This window comes from Schistocerca serialis, chromosome 3 (genome assembly GCF_023864345.2).
Source record: "Schistocerca serialis cubense isolate TAMUIC-IGC-003099 chromosome 3, iqSchSeri2.2, whole genome shotgun sequence".
Taxonomy (NCBI): domain Eukaryota; kingdom Metazoa; phylum Arthropoda; class Insecta; order Orthoptera; family Acrididae; genus Schistocerca; species Schistocerca serialis.
Window position 1 is genome coordinate 839,737,933 of NC_064640.1, and position 24,792 is coordinate 839,762,724.

Consider the following 24,792-nt stretch of genomic DNA (forward strand, 5'->3'; position numbering starts at 1 on the left):
GACAGCAGAAGCACCCATCTTTGAGGAATGATTAAGTGCAAAGTGGCAGACGTCCATCTAATCCCCATTTGTGAAGTTGGCAAAGGAAGTTGTACCTCCAAGTGGTGGTGTACGCTTTTTGAAGATCAAAAAACACTGACTGAATGGTTGTGGTATAAGAAAGACACTACATTTGAAGAGCACAGGTGACCCTGAGATTTGAAGGGTCAGATGAGGCAGCAGTTGACCAAAGATTCGAGAGTCTTAAGGGCCCCATACACAGGCAGATGAGACCACTGACCCATCTGCCCTGACCCATTTACCTGTGTGTGGGCAATGGGCCTGCAGTTGGGTCTGTGGTCCAAGTCCGTCCGTTTGACCGCTGGACCTCTACCTGCTAGCCCCGACTGCTACCTGCTGACCCACAATCTGTCGGTGTAGGCCGGTAAAGTCTGCCAAGTAGTATTCTGTGTCCACACATAGTGGGATGGGTTGGCAGACGAATTGGGCTTCGAACTGGTGCCTTTATCGTACAGCTGGTAAGCGCTACACTCTGGTAACTACTAGGGCTTGCACAATCCTTGTCTGGTTCCATAAAAGAAGTACTATTGCTTCCTAACAAGTGGCGGGGTACAGTCCATCACATCAGATCTGATCAAAACAAGATACAAACTTGTCTTTGGCTCCCGAGCCCAGATGGCAGAGCCTGGTACAACGAATCTGATTTAATGCTGGAGCAGTGTCTAGCTATAGACAGAGCTAATTGAAATTCCCACATGTAGAATGGAAGATTGTATACCACCTTATTACCCAAGGAGAAGCAGAGCCTCCGTATCTCCACAGTCCTACAAAATGTCAAACTTCGGAGTTTCTCCAGATGACACAGTGACAGTAAAAATGTGTTCAACTAAAACCTGAGCCATGTCTTTAAGCATGCCCACCAAGACTCTGTTTCTCAACAAGGCCATAATGGGTGATTTACTGCCCTTGCCTGCAATCCACCTTACCAAGTCGCAAAATTTTGAGGTAGAAGTGGGCAGACTATTGGAGATCGCAAATTCCTTCCCCGAGTTCCTCTGAACAATCTTATTTGTCTGCGCAGAGCTAAAGGCAAGGAGATTTTCTATAGCTGGATGGTGCTTGAATTACCACAAAGCTGCACGTCTGGCTCTGATTGCCGAGCAACATTCTTCATTCCATCAAAGTACAGCCCGCTGTCTGAACTGGCTGCTAAACTTGGAATCGGCGGCAGCTTGTTGGATCATACAGGTGACATGGTCTCCCATTTCCTGGCCACATTCCTGTTGTTCAAAGATGGCCTACTGATTGTATTGTGACCAATTTGCCCTCTGCAACATACATCTTTGCCATATCCAGTCTACTCCCACCCAAGTCAGCAAATTAATCAACCCAGAAAGTGGGCACTAGAATGCAAATTTGTGGCCACTTCTCACTGAACCGAGTTTCCATCAGCTGAGGAACAAAACCAAAGGTCAATGGCTGAAGATGACCCTGTAGCTGCAGAACAGTGTGTAATCTGACCAGAGTTCAAAAGGCAGACATACTCTACATGGATGAGGTGCTCAGTAAATCCAGTGGATTGTGAGGTGGAAGATACAAAAAACACCCTGTGATCTCAACTGGTTTGAGAACTTCCACCGTAACTGCTTATATGACATTGGTAAGAGAGACAGGTGAGGAGTGGCATCTGTCACCAACAAAAGCGGCCATCCTACCCTTAGCCATGTCTCCATTAAGGTCGTCCTTCCAGTACGAGTAGTAGGCCCATAACCCAGGTACGTTGGAGACTTTACATTATTTTCTTGTAAGCAGATGCAGAATGAAGGACCGAACAATACCCTCCAGTGCCTTGTGAATATAAAAAAAAAGAGACCTTCTCAAAGGTTCTCTCTGCTATCTCAATTATGATGAATATGTTATGGCAGACTAGTGACCATTTACTCTAATTCTGAAACTACTTCTCTGGCAGGCAGACCAAACAAGCTCTCTTAGTCGGAGCGATGTAGGTCTACCTGATGTTATAATCGTCCTGTCGAGAGTAGATGTGAATTGAAGTCGCACCATCGGGATCCTGTGAGATGCTAGGCAAAAAAATAACCCAGGCAGAGCCCTGCATGCCTGAGCAAACCTCATACAACTGGGGAGTGGCAGGTGTCCCAGAGATTGCCCACTAATGTCAGTTTTCCTTGACAGCTCTTCACTACATGAAGCTGAGGTTTTTGTTTATAGAGGTATGTATCTTCTTCACTGTCCAGGCAGTGCAGCCTCTAAAAAACACAATGTTTCACTGCTGCACCAAACAAGCATCCCTGACGTATGCCCAGAGTTTACAGTAGAAGAGGTATGGGTGCTCTAGGAAATCTGGGTGCACCACGTCCATATGTAACCACGGCTGGCAGAGTTATATGCAAAAAACACAGCCCTCCCTCTCCTAATCTGTGGTGCACTCTTCATCAGCCCTCCAGATGAGGCCTTCTGGCTCCAGTAGCCCTGCCAGTAACTATGCTACCACTGGCGTGGCCCTCAGCATCACTAAGGCATGCAGATCCTCCAGCCTGGCACTGAATGTGGCTTTGATAAGGTGGTGTCCCCAGTGAGGGAAGACATGAATACAGTTAGTGTGGTCATATGAATATAGGTTGTGTTAGTTACTGGGAGATGAAGAGTCTTCACAGGGCAGATTAACATAGATAGCTGCATCAAAGCAGTCTTCAGATGGAAGATAATAGATGGAAGAGAATAATGATGATGATAACAACAACATAGCATTGAGAGTCACAAATACCAGTAGCTATATACAAGTAATTTCTAAATACCAGTAGCTATATACAAGTAATTTCTTTGTTTGGCAAAGAAATTCTGTGGCACTGAAAACAGTCACAAATGTGAAATTTGTACAAACATTTATCAAAGGGTGGACAATTACAGTTGTACATGAAGGACATTTGAGGAAATGTATTAAACTGATTTATATAAGAATATGGAAGAAAATCTATACTAGCTTTCAGAATGAATTTTCACAGTGCAGTCAAGCGAGTGTCGATTTGGAACTTCACGGCAGATTAAACTCAGGACTCTAAACTGGAACCTTTGCCTTTTGTGGGCAAATGCTCTGCTGGCTAAGCTATTCAGACACGACTCATGACCTGGTTTTCTTCCAGCCCTACCTCTCTCCAATCTTCCATACTCGGCAGCAGTTTTACCTTACAGAACTAACATTTCCAGAAGAATGGATACTGCAGAGAAACTGTTTCACAACATACTAGGGGGATTGTTTCCTAAACAAATCTTCACACTGCAGCATTCACCAGAAATTAATTATAGAACTCTTGCAAAACTTACACAAACTCAGCTGGAAGACTGTAATTAAATGTGAGTCCAGTGTCATAACCATGTCATCACCTCAGTCATTTTTTCTGTCCCATACTAATACTACTGGGAACTGGTAAATAGCACAATTAGTCACTTTTTGCATTTTTGTCATAACTATCAAGTTATGTTGTATTTTCTTGCCAATGGCCAAATGGATGTTGTGTTTTAGGACTTACTACACTATGTTCGTCTCTACTGTTGAGGGTGGGCCTGTTACTCAGTTTAGCAGCCGAAGTCCACCTACACAATTTCAGTGGGTCTCTGAAGTTTCTGAGTTGGGATATCAGATCTTTCCCCCTGAAACTGGTGAGTATGGCCAGAAGCAGCCAGGATTCTGTTTCAGGCGGAGGACTGGTGGTGTGTTTGATGTCATGACACTTAAGCCTGCTGGATGGTGTGTGGAATTTAAAATGTTAGCATTGAGTTGGGTCACAGTGGTGTTGGTTTTGTTGGCTGCATCTATTGGTATTCCTGCTGGATGTCTTGAGCACAGGTTGTATCTGTGTGGTTGCAGAACTGGTAATGGAGTGCATTCTGGTTCTGTGTATACCAGTGGTGGTGGCACTGATGTGATTAATAGGTGTGAAAAAAGTTGGTTTGTACGATGACGTTCCAAACCCTTCGACGAGTCGACCCAGGTGATGAGCTGTTCATTGGTGTCTACCATGTGCCTTTCACTCTATAGATAGTTGTCCACAAAGCTGTTCCTGGCAGGTAGCACCCCAAATGCTGGGCCCTAGGTTCCTGGAGTTGCAGGGCTAGGAGATGAAGGAGCATTTGCAGGTGTGGCCCATGGAGAAGCTATGCTATGCTGTGGTCCTGGATGGGTGTTGTCCTGTAAGATGGGTAGAATGTCAGACAGCAAAACTGCTGTTTGATATCCAAAATTCTTTGGAAGCAGTTCCTGTGAATTGGAGCCCCATTGCCAGTTTGGGGATGCCATCCATTGTTAAAATCTGGACATATGGATGCCATGCCTACCACATACAGATATTTGGAATGGTCATTCACCGCCCATAACCACACAGGGCCTAAAGCTGGGCAAACAGATGTAGCTCCAAGGTTATCAGAGATTTGGGGGGGGGGGGGGGGGCGGCAGAGGACAAATTATTGGATTGGATTGATGGGGTTAAAGGGACCAAACTACAAGGTCATCAGTCCCTCCAACCTACAAATGGCAAGCAGGGAAGAGTCCTCAGAGAAGGACACAGAAGACAAATCCTGACGAACCAGACTGTACGTGAGAATTAATAAAACGAAGAGAGACAAGCAAGTAGCACTGAAACAGGGGTAAGAGGGTGAAATGGGTGAGCTGCTCTGTACAGAAAGCAGCCAGAGGCCCCAGGGCATGTTAAGTGATGGGGGACACACACTCTACATCCGAGGAGGATTTCCTCACCCCTCCATTGCCACAAGACAGCTAGCAACAGGGACAAGGAAAGGAAACCTCAGGAAAGAGAACGACAATGATAGGCCAGTAAACAAACAACATATAAAAAAGAATTTAAAAGGTGGGAAGGGCAGGAGCCACACCAGGTTACTGAGCTAGGGTAGGCAATGGGGCAACCCTCCAGTCTCCCAAGTGGCTGATGAGGCCAATGTCCCCCACCTCAAAGAGGAGTAGAAACAACCACGAGTAAAACTTAATACCAGATCAGCCACTTTGGCATTGCCCACTAGCACCAGAGACAGTGTATCAGCAAGTTTAAGGTACTGCCACATAGTCATGGTCACCTTCATTGTTCGCAGTCTGTTTGAAGAAATCAGGGCACACCATTCTGTGTTCCAAACCTCCAACAATTTATTGTGTACTGCCAACTGAAGGTCCTGTTTCAGTATCTCCACCTCCATAGTCGGTATCCTGGCAGTCAACCTGGCCAACCAGTCAGCATGTTCATTCCCTGGGATCCCAAAATGACCTGGGTCCATGCTAAGATAACGAACTGTCCTGCTTGGAGGTCATTAAGGAGATCCTGGATAGTCACAAGCAATGGTTGACAAGGGTAGCACTGGTTGATAGCCTGAAGACTACTCAGGGAGTCACTGCCAATTAAGAACATCTTGCCTGTGCAAGAATGAACATGGCTGGGGGCGTGGTGGTGGTGGTGGTGGTGGTGGTGGTGATAATTTTTGGGTGAGGGGCACTCAATGTCATGGTCATCAGCAACCTGACGAAAAGTCAGCATGTCAACCTCATGGTTGGGGCAACAGCTGTCCCCATATGTGGAGCAGTTTAAGATGGATTAAAGTCTGTCTTCCTTCCCAACCAATTTAGAGATGAGGCCTGACAGTTCACAAAATGTCACCACTCTTAACACTTGAATCAGTAATGGCAAGGATAGTGAGCCGATCTCGACTGAGACTGAAGGCTGCCCTGATATCAGTATATAAGACACATGTTGGCAAAATATGCTGAACTGCAAGTGGTACACCACAAACCTCACAGTGTGGTGGATTCTCCCACTGGAGGAGGAAGCCAAGTGTTATAGTCCAATGTGCAGCCTGTTAAGTAGAACCTCCTTTCAGCGGTGAAGCCGACAGGAAGTCTGCCATGCCTGCGTGGTCAATTCGAACGACTGCAGTTTATTTCCTGTCACCTTCACAGATTTAGTCTCCCACTGACGTATGATGTGTCTGCAACAAAATGAGATGATAGTGTGACACAGGATGGGACCCTGATTGACAACACCATCCTTACATCCTTCCTTGGCCACTTTGTCAGCCATGTAATTTCCCCCTCTATCCCGATGTGGCCTGGTACCCAGAAAAAGATCACCACCTTGCCACAGTGCTGGTGCCACTGTAAGGAGTCATGGAGGAGCTGAATCAACTGGTCTACAGGATACATTTGGTAAAGAGCTTGTAGTACACTAAGTAAGTCACAACAGATAAGAAACCTCGTACAGTGAGGTCTGTGAATCCTCTCCAGTGCCATCATAATGCCATCTAACTCTGCATCACAATTTACAAACTGTTCTGGAAGACACTTTGCAAACGCTATCAGGGAAAACAGCGGAACAACCAAGGACATTCTATTGCTGGCACCCATCAGTAAAAACAATGCTAAAACTGAGGCATGTACTTGGCATGGAAGAAAACAAAGTTGTAAAAACGTAACCTGGAATAAAAGTATTCTCGTACCGTCTCAAGCTTAAAATAAATTTGGGCCTCTGAAGACACCAAGGCGGCAATGTGTTTTATCCCTGGTTGTGTATTTGGTTGGTTGGTTGGTTGGGGTTGAAGGGAACAAACAGCAAGGTCATTAGTCCCTTGTTTCAAATGTGGTCCATTCCGATAGTGTGACATCTCAGAAAACTCAGAACAATAAAAGGGAAAAGGCTAAAAAATGTAAAAGGGCAATCATGTTGTCAATGGTAAAAACAAAATGAGGTAAGTCAGAAAGAGAGAGAACACAACGCTATGATAGAGGCAGGAAATATCCAAATTCTGAAGCAGCAGATGCAAGACCACCTGCGACTTAAAAGGTGCAACCGCTAGAATGTAGAAGTGCGTATGGGAACAGGAGACTAACCTATCCTAAAAAATGATAAAAACAGAGTAAAAGGGGAGAAAAGAGGATCTCGGTCAGGGAGGGGAGTCGGGAATCTCCAAACACGGCTTACAGTGGGAGATACCCCAACACTCACTGCCCTGCCCCAACACCAGAGAGAGATTAAAAACCTTAAAACTGAGAATAAAAACCACTTTCCCGGAGGAAACCGAGAACCAGGTCGACCATCCGGGAATCGTCAGCCAACATCAAAGGTAAAGTGCGGGGGAGCCTGTACTTAGCACGCAGAGCCAAAAGAAGGGGGCATTCAACCAAAATGTGGGCTACTGACTGGAAGGCTCCACAACCACAAAGTGGGGGTGGCTCATCATGCAAAAGAAAACCATGGGTCAGCCTGGTATGGCCAATGCGGAGACGACACAGTGTGGTCGAGTCCTTTCGGGAGAGGCAAAAGGAAGAACACCACGGACCTGGTGTCACCTTAATCGCACAAAGTTTATTAGACAGGAAAGTAGCCTCCCAAGAGTTGGCTCATGATTGTGCGAAGTGAGATTTGATGTGAAGCCGTAAATCTGCTGCAGGAGGGGTTACAGAAAACGAGGGGGGGGGGGGGGAGTGACTGCTCCCCCAGCCAAACGATCAGCAAGCTCATTACCCGGGATAACCACATGGCCAGGGATGGTGCGAAAAACACCGGTCAATAGCCAGAAGGCCACTCATTGAGTCCGTATATAACAAAAACATGGTTGTGTTGGGACTGTTTAATAAAGGTAAGGGCCTGGGAAATGGCCGTCAATTCAGCAGTAAACACCCCACATGTAGGTGGCAGCAGATGATTTTCCATTCCAATAGAGGACGTGAAGGCATATCCCACATGATCAGCAGATTTAGAGCCATCAGTGTAAAAAACAACAGCATCCCGAAACTCCCATAAAATTCGGCAGAAAAAGGAACGGAACACCATCGGGGGGATGGAATCTTTCGGACCTCACGAGGAAGGAAAGACAAAGAAGGAAGCTGAAAATCATGGCAAAGAGATGCAAGGCAGAGCCCAACCAGTAAACCTGCCCGAGGGCGGGAATCAGGTGGGCGATGTCCATGGTCTTGGAACAGGAGAGAATAGGAAGGATGAGTGGGAGAGCAACGGACAGCGAGTGCATAAGACACCAGAAGCTGGGACTACCGAACAGAAAGAGGGGGAGGGATCCCAACTTCAACCAGGAGACTATCAACAGAGCTAGTAGGAAAAGCACCAGTGGCCAAACGGATACCACGATGGTGGACTGGATCCAGTACGTGCAGTGTGGAAGGAGCAGCTGAACCATAACGTTGACAACCATAGTCCAAGCGAGACAGAACTAGAGCACAATAAAGACGGAGAAGGAGGAAGCAGTCCGCACCCGAAGAGGAGTGGAAGCGAAGGACACTGAGTTTACGGAAACATCCTACCTTCAGAAGTCTGATATGGGGCAGCCAAGTGAGCTTGTTGTCGAAAAGAAGACCTAGGAAACGAAACTCTGGGACCACAGGCAATCGTTGTGCATCAAGATAGAGCTCTGGATCAGCGTGGATCATAGTACAGTGACAGAAGTGGACCACCCGCGATTTTAAAGGAGAGAATTGAAACCCGTGTGAGAGGGTCCATGCAGAGGCACACCGTATAGCTCCCTGGAGCTGCCGTTCTGCAGAGGCCATCGAAGAGGAACTAACCCAAATGCAGAAATCAGCCACATACAGGGCAGGGGCGACCACAGGACGGACAGAGGCCACAAGTCCATCGACAGCAATGAGGAAAAGAAGTACACTCAAGACAGAAGCCTGTGGGATGCCCGTCTCCTGGGTCCATGGAGAACTAAAAACAGTACCAACCCGAACCCTGAATGACCGATGGAACAGGAACTGGCAGATAAAAATTGGGAGTGGGCCCTGAAGACCCCACTGATTAAGTGTAAGTAAGATGTGATGGCGCCAGGCCGTGTCATAGGCCTTGCGTAGGTCAAAAAATACTGCAACCAAATGGCGGTGCTGGGCAAAAGCCTGCCAAACTGCGGATTCCAAGTGAAGTAAATGATCGATCAGAGACCATCCCTCTCGGAAGCCCCACTGGTAAGGGGGGCAATAGATCCCGAGATTCGAGGACCCAATTGAGCCGACGGGCCACCATCCATTCAGGTAACTTGCAAACAACATTTGTTAGACTAATTGGCCAATAGCTGTCAACAAATAGGGGGTTCTTACCAGGCTTAAGGACAGGAACCACGATGCTATCCCTCCACTGAGAAGGGAAGTCACCCTGGAGCCAGATACGGTTACACACCCGGAGAAGATGTTGCCGTTGTGAAGCACTGAGATGTTGAAGCAGTTGGTTATGAATGGAGTCTGAGCCAGGGGCTGTATGATGAGAAGAATAAAGTGTGGAAAGAAATTCCGATTCAGTAAAAGGTTCGTTGTAAGATTCTGACTGACAAGGGGTAAAACATAAGGTGGAAACTTCGGCCCACTGTTTCCGGCGAAGGAAAGTGGCTGGATAGGAGGCTGATGCTGATGCCATTGCAAAATGGGTCGCAAGATGTTCCGCAAGAATCAACAGGTCCGTACAAAGGCCATCTGGGAGGTGGAGGCCTGGGACGGTGGACTGCCGATGGCAACCTTCGAGAGAGCGAAGTGTAGCCCATACCCGTGACATAGGGACAGTAGAACCGAGGGAAGAAACAAATCGTTCCCAACATATCCATTTGCTCTGTTTGATTAAATAACAGGCTTTAGTTTGAAGGCGTTTAAAGGTAAGAAGGCTGGCAACGGACAGGTGCCTCTTAAGATGTTGCAAAGCTCGACGGCGATCACGGGTGGCAATGGCCGTACTCCACCACGGGACTCGCTGGCGACAAAATGGTCCAGATGAGCGCTGTACAGCAAGGCTAGCAGCGCGAACAATCGCGTCAGACACGTCACGTAGGACGTCATCAATACAACCCGACAAACAGGGAGAAAACATGACCTGTGCAGAGTATAGAGGCCAATCGGCGCGTTGGAAAGACCAACAAGGTAACCTGTCCATCGGGGAGCGGGAAGGGAGAGAGAGAATCAACGGGATATGGTCACTATCACAAAGGTCGTCGTGTGTCGACCAGTGTAATGAAGGGAGGGGAGAGGGAGAAGAAAAAAAAAAAGATCAATGGCAGAAAAAGTACCATGACCGGCACTGAAATGAGTAGAGGAGCCATCATTAAGAAGGCACAAGTCGTGGTCTGTAATAAACTGATCTAAGAAAACTTTCACAGTGGAAGTGGACCAATTAATGAAAGTCATAAATTCCTTCCAGCAATCCCCCTCCCGTTCTTTTATGACTTGCCTCGCATATGCTCTCATAGAGCTGAAGGCATGAAGGTTTTCTGTAGTTGAATGGCGTCTGAAGTTCCGTAGAGCTGTTGTCTGGCTCAGATTACGAATCGACAGTCGTCGTTCCACCAAGGTACAGGTCGTCGTCTGAGGTGGTTGCTACATGGGGATGGACTCTGCGGCAGCCCATCGGATCTCACAAGTAAAAAGGGGCACCGTCTCCAGTGCACAATCCTTTTGTGCCAAAATAGCCTGTTGACTGTACCAATTTTCCCTCTGAATCATCCATCTTCGTGGTCTCCTATCAACCACCGTCCGAGTCAGCAGACGGATCCACAGTGGGAAGTGGTCACAAGAATGTAAATCTGTAGTCACTTCCCACTGAACCAGGTCTGCAATAGCTGGGGAGCAAAAACGAAGGTCAATGGCTGAGGAAGATACCGTTGCTGTGGAAAAGTATGTCATCTTAACCAAGTTCAAAATGCAGATATTCTCAGAATGGACGAGCTGGTCGATAATTCGACCCCTGGAGCAAGAGACAGCCGAGCCCCACAGCACATTGTGCGCAAGAGACTGTATTAGCTAAACAGCCATTCACCTCATCAGCACATAGTGCACTTTGAGGCTGCGTGTACCTTCCTTGCAGTCCAGGCAGTGAAGCCAAGGCCCCCCATTCTCCGTAACACACAACATTCCACTGCCGCATCACACAGTGGTTGCTGAAGCATTTCTGGAGGTTACGGTAACAGAGGACTGATGCTGCTTATGAGGTCTCTACTCAGGTACCGGGGGGTCGCCAACCCCCTACCCAGGAAACGAATGCTGAGTCTTTGGGGGGCTGAGAGCTCTAGTGAATACTCTGCATCCATTGAGCAGGGAGTGTATTTCACTATACCTTGCCTGTATGTAGGCAAAACCAGTTCATCTGTCGACCACAGAGGCACTGGTGTACACCACTTCAGAACCCAGAAATGCATGAAGGTGGGGAAAAACTGTGGGGTCAAGCAAGTCCTTCGGTCAAAAAGATAGGTCAGGGTCAGGACAGATCCAAGGATGGGTTACACGCCATGCAGCCACTCTCTGACAAGAAGTGACAGTGGGGGCAGTTGGTGTTCAGAGCAGACACACTGTACCTGAACTGCAATTGTGAATCCAGTCTTGTGCTGCTGTTGAGTCAGGTGGACCTCCAAACCAGGAAAAAGGACATGGTAGTTTGAATGTTCAGGGTAGCAGCAAATGTATATCACACTGTTGAACAGCAATTGTTGGAGCCTGATCTGTAGTGGAGGCACCCCAGCCTCAAGGTAAGCTGTTCACAGGCCTGGTCTGAAAAGCACCTGTCAGAAGTCAGACCCCACAATGGTGTATCGGGTACAGCATTCGTAAGGCTGAAAGCGGTGCTGAGCCATATGCCACACACCCATAAAAAAGAAAGGGCACAATAAGAATTTTGTAATGCCGCAGAAGTGTAGAGCAGTCTGTGCTCCAGATGGACTTCGTTTAACATGGCAGAGCCACATCAAGCAGGCATCGAAGATCAGTCCCAGGAAGTGGTAAGACTCCACCACAGAGCATCTGGTCATTGAGGAAGATGGTTGTTTGGTTGGAGGTGCATAAAATGCAACAAGTTTACCAGTCCCTCCATCTAAGAGAGGTGCATCTAGAGGTAGAGACGTAAACCGAGATTGTTTTCTGATCTAGTCAGGAGATTCATAACAGTAAAAGCGAGAAGGCTAAAAATGTACTGGAAATCTTTTATATCATCAATAATAAAAGCAAGAGGAGAGAAACAGCAAAGTCAGCAGGTGGGTGTCCCCGGGGCTTTGCATGTCACAGAAATAGTCCCACCTACATCTGTCCCACTGCCCATCCATTACAATCAAGAATAACCACTATTCAACAGTGTATGACACCTAGAATAGAAAATTACGTGTGGCAGAAAGGATGCAAACCAAATCGAAAAGTGATTAAAACAAAGTAAAAGAGGAATGAAACAGTAGCCTGGTCAAGGAGGTAGGGTTGGGGAACCCCCAGATCTAGCATACAGTGGGAGATGTCTCATCCCCAACCACCCTGCCCCTGCTCGAGAGCAAGATTAATATCTTCTAAGTAAGAATAAAAACCACTGTCACAGAGAAAACTGAGAAGCAGTTCAACCCTCCATGAATCATATGCCCTGCCTAATGTAAAACTGTGTGTCAAAATCTTATGCTTGAAAATTGTTTAAATGCGAAAATTGCGATGATAAAATAAAATTCTAACAGCTGAAAGCAAGATGAGAAGTTCTAAAAATTATCGGCGGCAATGAGTCCAGAAGTCCGTACTTAGCATGGAGAGCCGAAAGTAGGGGGCAGTCCACCAAGATATGAGCTACTGTCTGCAAGACCCCACAACCACAAGATAGGGGTTGCTCATCACACACACACACACACACACACACACACACACACACACACAATAGGGTGGCTACCATGTTGGGTTTTGGGTCCAGAGAGGAAGGGTGCACAGATAGAAAAGCACTAAAGCTGGGATGTACACCACACCGGGCAGCCTTCTGCACACAATCGGCACTTCTGTAAAATTTGGAGAAGGAATGAGTGCTCAAACCCAGCAATGGGGACCATGCAGTGCAGGATGAAAAGTTGTATAAAGTGCCAGAAGTGGAAAGTGGAGAGAGAGAGAGAGAGAGAGAGAGAGAGAGAGAGAGAGAGAGAGAGAGAGAGAGAACATCCAAAATCATAAACCAAACCTAGCACAAACTCACAAAATAGATGCGAGGTGCTTGGGGTGGAGAGGACAAAAGATTTTGGTGTCTCCGGTAATCCATCGAGGACAGTGGGACTGCAGCTGGACAAGAAATAGTTGAATAATGATAACTGAAATCAACAGCTGTATTGTAATCCAACATCACTTATTCAAACACACTACCAGTTTCAATGACAGAGAGTTGTTTTCAAGCCCCTGTATACAGAAACATACATAACACGGCAGTAAAGTAAGAGTACAGACAACAAAAATCACAGTTTGTGACTAGAAAGGGGATAAGTCACACCATAAAATTACATCATAAATATATACTACCATTATCTATACAAAACAAAATTCAGCAACTAATTTAGAATGCTTAATTTTTTTTCTTTTCTCTGTCTTATATATTTTTTACTTTATTGTTTTTTAATCCACTAATCACATATTCCAATGACATAATGTACCTGAAGGACCCACACATACAACAAATTGCACCAGCAAAGGAATTGGAAGTCGCATGTATCCCTAATCATAAAACCTATGAGTATGGGATGGACCAATAACAAACAAATGAAACAAAGCAACAACACAATACCACATGGATGGCTGGAGTAAGCAAACGCAACAAAAGCCTAATGAACAAACATTCATTGGACCAGTAAACCCACCAAAATAATGATATATACTCTAATTAGCTCTAATACACAAACAATGTAAAACACAGTCTAAAACCTCATATACAATTAGTGTTGAAGTCATGAAACATGATGCACACATGCAGTGACCTGTTATTTTTGGATGCTTCTGGGTTTGTGGTAGTATTGTGAGTGTCACAAAGTGCTAAGTTGTGGGTAGTTCCTCGAGCCAGGTGGTGTCACTTTACCTTCTGAATGTACTTTTGTGTTATTGCTTTGGTTGATTATGTGGATGTCACTTATTACTTTGTATGTACTCAAATGTTTCATTAGTCTGTGGTTTAAACATGTGCATATGTTTCCTCTGAATTGCCGTTCCCAGTGTGAATATGTATTCAGTTTTCTAAAGTTTTTATGTTTTTAAGGTTTATGTGGTGCTTGTCTAAAACTGCTCATTTTGGTGGCTGACACATGTTGTGGTTATTTCCAAGTGGCTACTGAGGTCAATTGTAGTTTATGGTTACTGGGTGTGTCACTACCAAGTTTCCCGGTGTGTAGTATTGGAATGGTTGTTTGAAACACTAGGTCTCTATATTTAACGACCACTTCCTATTTTTAAGGTGTGCAAGTATGTCACTTGTTTGCTCTTTTACTACTTTGTGCGTGCTTGTGCGGTGTTCAGTTGCGACTTTGTAGCAGTTGATGTTATGCTATATAATGGTCGACTTCAACTGCAACTTTTATTTTTGTTTTAAATGTATGGTTGAGTCTGATTCATTGGTAACTGGGAGTGGGTTCAGTGTTGATTTTCTCTGGTTGAAGTGCCTTTTGGGTGCACAATTTGGTTTTTCACTGGTGTTCTGCTATTATAGTGTAATTTAGGTGTGCAAAATTTGAATTATGCATTTCGTCTAATATTACTTCATGCAGACTGCAAGTGGGTATGGGAGGGATGGCACCACATTTTTCTTGGTTTGCAAGGCCATATAAGGATGTGCTCAGTGTTTGTCACATTTGTGTTAAGTTATTATCTGGGTTCCCTTTCTTACAGAATCTCCGGAGTTCACTTTCTTGCTCTTTTATGTTAATACACACATGTTCTTGGCTGTATTCTGCTGGATTTCCATGTGAACGTTTCTAAGTTCATGGTCCTGTATGTGCTTGTTATACATATGCAGTTTTTAGTTTTACTCTTGACTACTACGTTACTTTATAGGATATTTTTAAATATAAATACAGCATTTGCCACATGAGCTGTTCTTCAGCAACTGTTTGTCGACACGTCTCGCGTACGTTACTTTTAACCCTGCGGGTACATATTGATGGTGTAAGTTACTAATGTTGGCAATGCTGTTTGACATCCAGTAAATTTCCTGGAATCAGTAAAAATATTGGTGACTTGTTTCATTGCTACTTTGGAGGGTCTTTTACTCACATAAGTTACATATTTGCTACACTAGTGTGGTCGTGGACCTTAAGGATATAATTGGATTGCTGTATAGCAATATCAATGGAGCATGTGTTTATAGTTTTTTGTGAGTCGGATGCTAATTGTAAACTAGATCTGTGTTTTACATTGCTTATGTATTAGAGCTCATTAAAGTATATATTATTATTGCGGTTAATGCTAATTGTAAACTAGATCAGTGTTTTACATTGCTTATGTATTAGAGCTCATTAAAGTATATATTATTATTGCGGTTGGTTTACATTATCCAACAAAAATTTGTCCATTAGTTTTTGTTGCATTTGTTTACTCCAGCCATTTGGTATTATGTTTTGGTTTGTTTCTTTCTTTTATTCTTGGTATATCCCATATTTATTGGTGTTACAGTTAGGAATATATGTAAATTCAATTGCTTTGCTGGTCTAATTCATTGTGCACATGGGTCCCTTTGGGTAAATTACATCACTGGATTTTTTAAATTATATTAAAAATAAAAAAATAAAAAACAGAAAAGAAAATAATTAAGCAATACAAGTTAGCTTCAGAATTTTGTTCTGTATGGATAATGATTATGTATTTTTAATTACATAATTTTATGATGTTATTTATCCCCATTTTAGTCACAAACTGTGATTTTTGTTGTCTGTACTCAATACTTTATAATACTGCTACTTATGTTTCCATATACAGGGACCTGAAGATGACACTTTTGCGTGTTGAAATTGGTAGTGGGTTTTGAATAAACAACGCTGGATTACAATATAGTTGTTTGGTTGAATTATCATTCTTCAAGGATTATGGTGATGGTGGCTGACGTTGGGCACTATAATCCAATTAAAATTAGTTGATAGTTGACACTGCATGCATTGTATCTGGTTTCCTCCAAACAAAATACACACTTTTCATATGCAGCACTAACCAAACACTACTGAATCCTGCACGAGGTACAATTCACTGTGATCTGTACACTTGTTATAATAACTGAGATTGCTTGCTTTAGATAAACTTCACACAACACTGCATGAAGCCAAATTTTTGAAGGCTGTCAATCATTGAGACTATAACACCAGAGTCAAAAATACAAAAGCCTGTTGCAGTGTAATGGCACAGCGTAGTGGTTAGCACATAAACATGATGTGTAGAAGGTTGAAGGTTTGAATATTGTAAAATGCAGTGAATTTCTATTATTTTTCTAAATCTAATCAAAAGAGTTTAATTATCATTTTTATTCAATTAATTGGCTTAGATGTAACCTTTTTTTTATTTATAATACTTTGCCATATCATTTTCATAATTGTATTGACTTTTTATCTGCTCTTATTTTTCATTCTTTCTTTAATTTGGAATCAGCTTGTGTTGCTATAATCTGCTCATCAGTTAGAAATGCAGCATCTCGTGTAGCAAGTATGCAGATAGTGTCAGGTTACCAATTACAGCGAGAAATTACAGGTTGTTTTTACCCCTAAACCGAAATTTTGCTGGAGAAGATGACTGCAAACAAATATATTATGAAATTTTTCTGCTTCAAGTTTGCTTGTACAGACTAGCATTAAATGCCACGACTAAGTGACTGTAATTTTAGTTCTGCCGTAGACTGGTTATCATCGTTTTCTCTGATAAATTGCACATTTAATGTAGATTGTGTAGTTACTGCCATTTGAGCCAAGAGAACATATTTGTAAGATGTAGGCAGTCGTTATTGGCTGCTGTCTAGCCCCACTTATTTTTCATTTTTAATTTCCCCCTTCATACACTACTGTTAAATTAGCTATTACGTGGTCAGTTGTTATCTGCACTCATTATTTACACAGCTGATAATTTTTTAACCAGTCCTTACATATCTGAAAAAATATTCTGAGCTTTAGCTGTGTGAGGGTGGCATATTTACTTAATATTTCTGTGTTAGTAATAACTTCATTTTTTACTGTTTTTAACTTTTATTTCCACAAAAAAAGCATTAGCATGCAAACTGATGACTGCACGTAAGCTTACACTTGATCATCGAAATTTCACCAGTCAAAGATGAACCTACTTCACGGTGAAGTAATCTAAGATGAACGTTCATATAATGCAAATTTTTGAATCGCCTTGATCTGAAGTAATTTTATGTGTTAATCAGGTCAAACTGCTTTGTTCAACTGCGCAAATGCAACAGAATATGAGTTCTTACCTTCCTCACAATACTCTCGTCTGCTGTTGACTTTTTTTGGCCTGATGAACTTGCCTTTCCAGCTAAAGCAGTCTCAAGTTGTCTGAAGGGAGTTGGTAAATAATTGCATTGTGTGAAAAACTTCCTCCACTCAGCAATATATGCTTTCAACAGGGCCTGATCCTCCTGGTGTGCCAGTACTCTCTGGAAAAGAATTAAATACATTTAGAATAGGACAGTTTTACAGCCTAAACAACACGACAAACTCAACTTAAATATTAAACAATGGAAAATCCAGGATGGAATGTAACAATATTATGAGAAGGAAAGTTCCTACTCACCATATAGTGGAGATGCTGAGTCTCAAATAGGCACAACAAAAAGACTCTCTCAATTATAGCTTTCAGCCATTACGCTATCTTCACACACACACACACACACACACACACACACACACACACACACACACACACACACACACAGGCCGAAAGCTATAATTGTGAGGCTTCTTGTTGTGCCTATCTGTGACGCAGCATCTGCTGTATAGTGAGTATCAACTTTCCTTCTCATAATATTGTCAACTTCAATATTAATGCACACAATCAATGGCTTGACTTCGGGAAACTGATGATTGTTGATACACTGGAAACATTTATTCTTCTTTGTTTTGATTACTGCTTTCGATCTGGTGTGCAGATCATCCTCAGATCTAAAACTAGTGCAGTTTATCCAAAAGAGTGAGTACGCAACACTGAATGCATTGAAACTTCCTGGCAGATTAAAACTGTGTGCTTGACCGAGACTCCAACTTGAGATCTTTACCTTTCACAGGCAAGTGCTCTACCGACTGAGCTACCCAAGCACGACTCACGCACCGTCCTCACAGCTTTACTTCTGCCAGTACCTCGTCTCCTACCTTCCAAACTTAACAGAAGCTCTCCTGCAAACCTTGCAGAACTAGCACTCCTGAAAGAAAGTATATTGCGGAAACATGGCTTAGCCACAGCCTGGGTGATGTTTCCAGAATGAGCCATGTCTCCGCAATATCCTTTCTTTCAGGAGTGATAGTTCTGCAAGGTTTGCAGGAGAGCTTCTGTTAAGTTTGGAAGGTAGGAGACGAGGTACTGGCAGAAGCAAAGCTGTGAGGACGGGGCGTGAGTCGTCCTTGGGTAGCTCAGTCGGTAGAGCACTTGCCTGTGAAAGGCAAAGGTCCCAAGTTCGAGTCTCAGTCCGGCACACAGCTTTAATCTGCCAGGAAGTGTCATATCAGCACACACTCCGCTGCAGAGTGAAAATCTCATACTGAATGCATTCTTTTATCTCCTCACCCTTCTGTAAAAACTGCACTTTGCAGCACTAGTTTTAGAGCTGAAGATGATTTGTGTACCAGATGAAAACCAATAATCATTGTTAATGTAGAGTAATGAAATCTTGGGAATACATTTGTCTAGGTAACATTGCAAGGTCACAGGTTAATAATGTAAGCATCGGATAAGGCACTGCTATGTGAAGTGCTGGTACATTAATAACTGGTGTACCCAACAGACAGTTAAATGTAAACAACACACATTGTGTTATACAAGTGCCAGATATCAGCTCGTGGTAGGGAGTTCCAGCACTTGGTCGGTCGACACATGGATGGTTAATACTGTTTATGGACGAGGTTGGAGTTGTCATCTGATGACGTCCCAAGTGTGCTCAACTGGAGACAGATCTGGTGATTGAGCAGGTGGAGATAACATGTCGACACACTGTAAAGCGTGCTGGGTTACAACAGCAGCATGTGGGTGAGTGTTATGCTGTTTAAAAGCACCCCGTGGAATGTTGTTCACAACGGCAACATAACAGGTCGAATCACCAGATTGACACGCAATTTTGTAGTTGAGCTGCATGGGATAACTACAAGAGTGCTCGGGCTCTCACAAAAAATTGCACCCCAGACCATAACTCCAAGTACAGGTCCAGTACACTTAGCACGAGGACAGGTTGGTTGGAGGACTTCAACTGGCCTCTTCTTAACCAATGCACGGCCATCACTGGCACTGAGGCAGAACTAGCTTTTATCAGAAATCCTTCCCCTCGAATGAGCTGTCACCTAATACGACTGAAGTCGCAAATGTACGCTACAGGGAGCCTGGCTCCGAGTTGTCCTTGAAGTAACTGATTTGTAACAGTTCATTGTGTCACTGTGGTGCCAACTGCTGGTCAAATTACTACTGAAGATGCAGTACGATGCACCAGAGCCATATGTCTAACACAATGGTCTTCCCCTCTCGTGACTGTAAAAAGCCAGGTCGTCTTGTGACTGTACATTGTCCTGACCACTGTTGCCAGCAGTCATGTACAGTTGCTACATTCCTGCCGCATTTTTCTGCAATATCGCAGAAGGAACATCCAGCTTCTCATAGCCCTATTACATGACCTTGTTCAAAATCAGTGAAGTGTTGATAATGGCATACTTGTCATGTTAAAGACATTCTTGACTAACATCAATAATACACTACATCCAATCTCAAAGGTGACTAACACTCATGACCGTTACAGTGTGTATTTAAAGCAAACCTGACTTGCATCCTCATAGTGGCACTACTGGCACCACTCTTATGCAAGTGGCATGAAATTTTAATAGACATCACCTTTCATATACAGAAACATAAAATGCCTACCAACTTTTGTTTATGTAGCAGAATTCCTTCTTGCTGCTTTGTTTCTCTCTTCCTCCTCCCCCCCCCCCCCCCCCACCTCCCCATATACCCACATCACAATTTTTGCCCAATAAACAAAGAATATTAAAAAAAAAAAAAAAAAAAAAAACGTGCATATTGCTAACTACAAACCTCCTAAGCCAGCAGATGGACTACAAGGGCAGTGTTTAGAATGTCATTCTTCATTAAAACAGCTCCACATGAAGTTCATGAATTAGTAACACATGTGGCCCCGATGGCTGACTTTTGGGCTGGAAATATTTTTTTGTGCTTGAAATAAGATGACATAAAACAGTGCATGAAATCAAAAAACAAAAGTGTGAAAAGTAAACTCTTTTCATTGTATTGCTGATGCCATCGTGAGCAATTGTCTAATTATAAATGTAGCTACATTCAGCTTCTGCAGGAGGTGGTGAATAAGTGCCTCCAACAAAACTCTACCATCTTGCTTCAGTCCAAAAAATATTGCGTCTTCCAAGTTACTACAATATTTGTGCTACCATAATTGTACGTATATTTTGTTCCTTGCATAGTGCTGGGAAAGATGAAAACATTAGCTGCTAAATATTTTATTACTGAGAATGAGAACTATTTACTCTATTCTATTATTACTTTATTTCTTTTTTTACTATATGTGACTGAACTGGAAGCATAAAAGGTTCAACTTCACATACATAATGTGAAGTCTCTGTTTCAAAATTTACTGGTTGCAAACAAATATGGTTTTTTTACTCTCCATAATAAGAACAGTGTCTTGCAATCTTGTTATGTAGCAATTTATCACAAACTCAAGTTATCCTGTTAGTTGTAGTGGCTGGGTGGGGGTGGGGAGGGAAGGGGGAGGGATAGTTGCATTGTGGAAGCAGACATATATTCCCTAGTGAACTGAAGAACCATCCCTGAAATTTAAGTGCAAATCTATCAATGAACTGCACTTTGAAAATAGGTAACTAATGAACTGTGCATAATTATTATGAACAAATTTCAGAATACAGGTCACAATTCCAAGTTCAAATACAACAAACTTCCTTGAGGCAGTAAAGCTTCCATAAAATCATCACAAGTTTAGAAAGCATTCCTCATGCAAAACTATGCTTGCCATTTCTCGCACGATATGCTCTGAAACACAGACGAAGAACAATGAGGAGATTACTTACTTCCAGATTTCCAGAAAGTGGCACACTGCACAATGTTAATGAAGGTCTGTGCATAAGGAACATGTTGTCAGATGTGCAGGTAGCTTGAAGACTTTTTAAGTAATAGAACCATGTACGTTGTCCTGGATGACTTATGGCCATCACACACAAAGGTAGTGTCACAATTGCCCCAGGGAAGTGTGCCAGGACTGCTGTTTTTTTCAATATACATAAATGATATGACAAACAGGGTAAGCAGCAATCTCTGGCTGTTTGCTGATGATGCTGTCAGGGACAGGGAAGTATTTCCATGTGACTAGGAGGATGAAAAACAGAATTCCTATTTTGTGTAATGAATGGTAGCTTGCACTAAATGGAAAAAAATTAAATTATTCCGGATGAGTAGGAAAACCAACCATGTAACATTCGAGTACAGTACTGGCAGTGGCCCACTTGACACAGCCATACCCATTAAATATTGAAAAGTGATATGAAATGGAACAAGCATGCAAAGTCCATATTAGACAGGTGAATGGTAAACTTCAGTTTATTAGGAGAATTTTGGGGACATGTGGTTCACCTGTAAAGGATATTGCATGTAGGATGGTAGTGCAATCTATTCTTGAGTACTGCTCAAGTGTTTGGGATCCACACAACGTCAGATTAAAGGAAGACATCACAGCAATACAAATGCAGTCTGCTGGATTTTTTTTACCAGTAGCTTTGAACAACATGCAAGTATTATGGAGATGCTTTGGGAACTCAAATGGGAACCCCTGGAGAGAAGGCGATGTTCTTTTCAAGGAACACTATTGAGGAAATTTAGAGAACTGGCATTTGATGCTGACTGCAGAACAAATCTGTTGCCTCCAACGTACATAGCGCGTAAGGGCAGTGAAGATATGATATGGGCTCGTACGGAGGCATATAGAAGTCATTTCTCTCACCCTATTTGAGAGTGTAACAGGAAAGGAGATGACTAGTAGCAGTAAAGGGTACCCTCCGCTATGCACCGTAAAGTGGTTTGCAGAATAGTAAGATGATATGCTGTGCTTCAAGCCATTTCCATAGACTAAATACCACAGCAAATGAACTCCGGAAAAGAAGTGTACAACTACAAATAGGAAAACAAAAATCTATATTTTGGTGCAGATGGTGACCTTGGGTCAACCAGAAGAGAGGGCAGATCATTGAAATGTTATACCATAAATCACTAGGTCAGAGTTCAAAAATGTGAGAGAGATGCTGGTTTTTTTGTTCAATCAATTTATAGATGGTCACTTCTGTATCTGTTGATCAAGTGCTACTAGGAGGCAAATCACACAGCAACTTCAACAAGAGCAGACAGTATTGTAGTATGGAAGTTTTAAACATTTAAAGCAGTTCTTCATTAACAAATACCACTTTCCCTACCTATTGAAAGTGGAATATTTCACTAGCATTATCAAAGCTACAGCTAATACTAATAATAACAATATTACAATAATTTTGGTTTATCTTACCTGTTGCGCCTGTTTGATGAAATCCATAATGTCATCCTTAAGTGCATCCTTAACTTTAGGTGGCCCTTTTTCATCCCACAAGCACACCAAATGAACAGAATAGAATAGATCTTGCCACTCATTTTGTGTAACAGGTTCCTGTTGAAGGAGTTTAAGAATAATTGGCCTCATAGATGGCCATTTATCCTCAAACATCAACTGATTTCTGTCCTGAAATGACGAATCATGATTAACATCCTATCCTTTGAGGTACTTTACCTTTGCAATATGATAAATATATGTAATTTGAAAGATGTGCTGCTGGTGAAAGAAAGAAAGAAATCATGACTACTTAAGAAGTTTGTGAATGACACACTATGCACATGTCCTGCTACATCCACAGTATACTTCTGGGCGAAAAGGATACAGGATTGGAATGTAATGTGCTGTCAACAACGATGTCATTAAAGGCAAAGTCAGCATGGGAAAATAAGGCGAAGGATAGTGGCTGTGTCCTTTTCAGAGAAATTATTCCAACATTTTCCTTAATTTTGGAAAAACAGAGAAAACTTTAATCTGGATGGCTGGAAGGGGACGTCAACATTATACTTCTGCCACAGATACAGCTAGGAGTGTTTTAATATTTTAGGTTGCAGCAACACGTTTTTGAAAGCTGAACGTACTGGTTTAACAACCGAAACAGCATAAGCTCCTGCACGGCATGTCTGATACTTGCTACTGCACATTTTTTTTACTCTATGATAACACTTTGAACAACACACCTTCTGCAACAAGTTTTTATTGTAGAAATAGCTTTCAAGCAAAAAGGGATCTGCCATGTTTGATCCTCTCAACTTCGGTGCAGTTTTCTCGAGTGCAAACAGTTCCACGCACAGGAGGGCAATCAATGCGGTTAGAATACGCTTAATATGATACACACTACTAGAAACCACTTTTGCACTCTGATGCCGGGCCTGGTGAGTACATCGACGCGCAGCGCTGTCATTCGTTTTATTTGTAAATAGGTTTCGGTCGTCCAACGAAATTGACTAGCAGTATATTTATACTTGCACTTCTGTCACTTGCTGCTGACAGCTGAAGGTTACACTGCGAGCGTAAATATTCCTAACCGCAAAGCGGGTTTCATATTCTAAAGTACGGTACTGTATTTTCGATGGACCACCACAACACTTTGTATACTTCCGCGGCCAAGTCCTACGTCCAACTATAAGTTCGCCAGTTTTCCTGAACACAGGTCTGGCAACTCTCCACAGTTATTAAACACGAGCTGATTCAATCACTTTAAATTTATGACATTTACGATTTCCTTCACACAAATTTCATTTCTCATACCGACTGACCGCACACACACATTCGACACCGAAAGGCTACTTTTTTTAAAAAATTGCTTTTTTGTTTGACAGAATATTCACGACAAAAAGTAATTTACATTCTACCCGGAAAATTTTCATACCTTCAACATCACGGAGAACAAAATCTGTGTTCAGGTCATGCCGCACACGGAACCGTTGATTTTGTTGTCTAATATCATATACATCTCAGGATATAAACATCGGCGATTTGAAGCGTCGATCTATCCACGTATTACAGCGAAATACAAACATTATGAAGAGCTCAAATACATTTTAAGCAATATATTTTAAAATTATGAGAAAATTGTGCTAAATTGTAACGACTTGAATTAAAATGACAATTTTTATAGCATTTCTCAAGTTGCTTCCTATGTAATGTCATTAACAGCGTCTCATTAATCTTTAAACGATGTTTCGTTCAGGTTTTTTGTGATCAAACAATAAGAAAACTGTATACTTCATTTGCCAGCTTTATTTTCTTCATTAATTTCAAAGTTTTAAAGAAATCAATTCTTCCTATTACTGACGCACCAGCGACTCGTACATGAAGCATCTAACAGATTTTGTAACTACTTTGTTTCATTTATTTTATTTGTTTATTTATTCGACCTTCGACTATTCAACACAACGGTATGGGGCACATCATATACAAAAGATCGGATTAAGCCCATTTTACACAAGCAATTTTCTGGACAAAAGGCTGCAGCGCGGAGTCAGCAATGACTTTTCCCAAGCAACCATCCGAGCATTCACTTGGGGAAACAATGGAAAACTCAAATCAGTTTACGAATAAGCTACTGATACTCTCATATTTAAAGACTGCCATGTGTGTGAGAGCTGCAAATTATTTTCGGAATCATTTTTCGTAATAACAAACGCTAAAAAACCGTTGTTAC

At 42.7% G+C, this 24,792-nt stretch overlaps 1 protein-coding gene across 4 annotated transcripts in view; it reads right to left on the bottom strand.

Annotated features, from left to right (window-relative positions):
• The window catches only part of LOC126470897 (cullin-5), a 242,068-nt gene extending 217,946 nt beyond the window's left edge, over positions 1–24,122 (bottom strand). Inside the window, exons 1-3 of one of the 4 annotated variants that reach the window (XM_050098924.1) lie at positions 23,998–24,122; positions 22,545–22,754; positions 17,223–17,405 (exon numbers count right to left, since the gene is read on the bottom strand). In XM_050098924.1, the coding sequence (XP_049954881.1) occupies positions 17,223–17,405; positions 22,545–22,754; positions 23,998–24,006 (402 nt within the window). In that variant the 5' untranslated portion in view covers positions 24,007–24,122. Of the gene's footprint in view, positions 1–17,222; positions 17,406–22,544; positions 22,755–23,305; positions 23,888–23,997 lie in introns of those variants that run through there. The other 3 variants (XM_050098923.1, XM_050098922.1, XM_050098925.1) reach the window with 3 other exon arrangements.
• Positions 24,123–24,792: the final 670 nt, after the last annotated feature.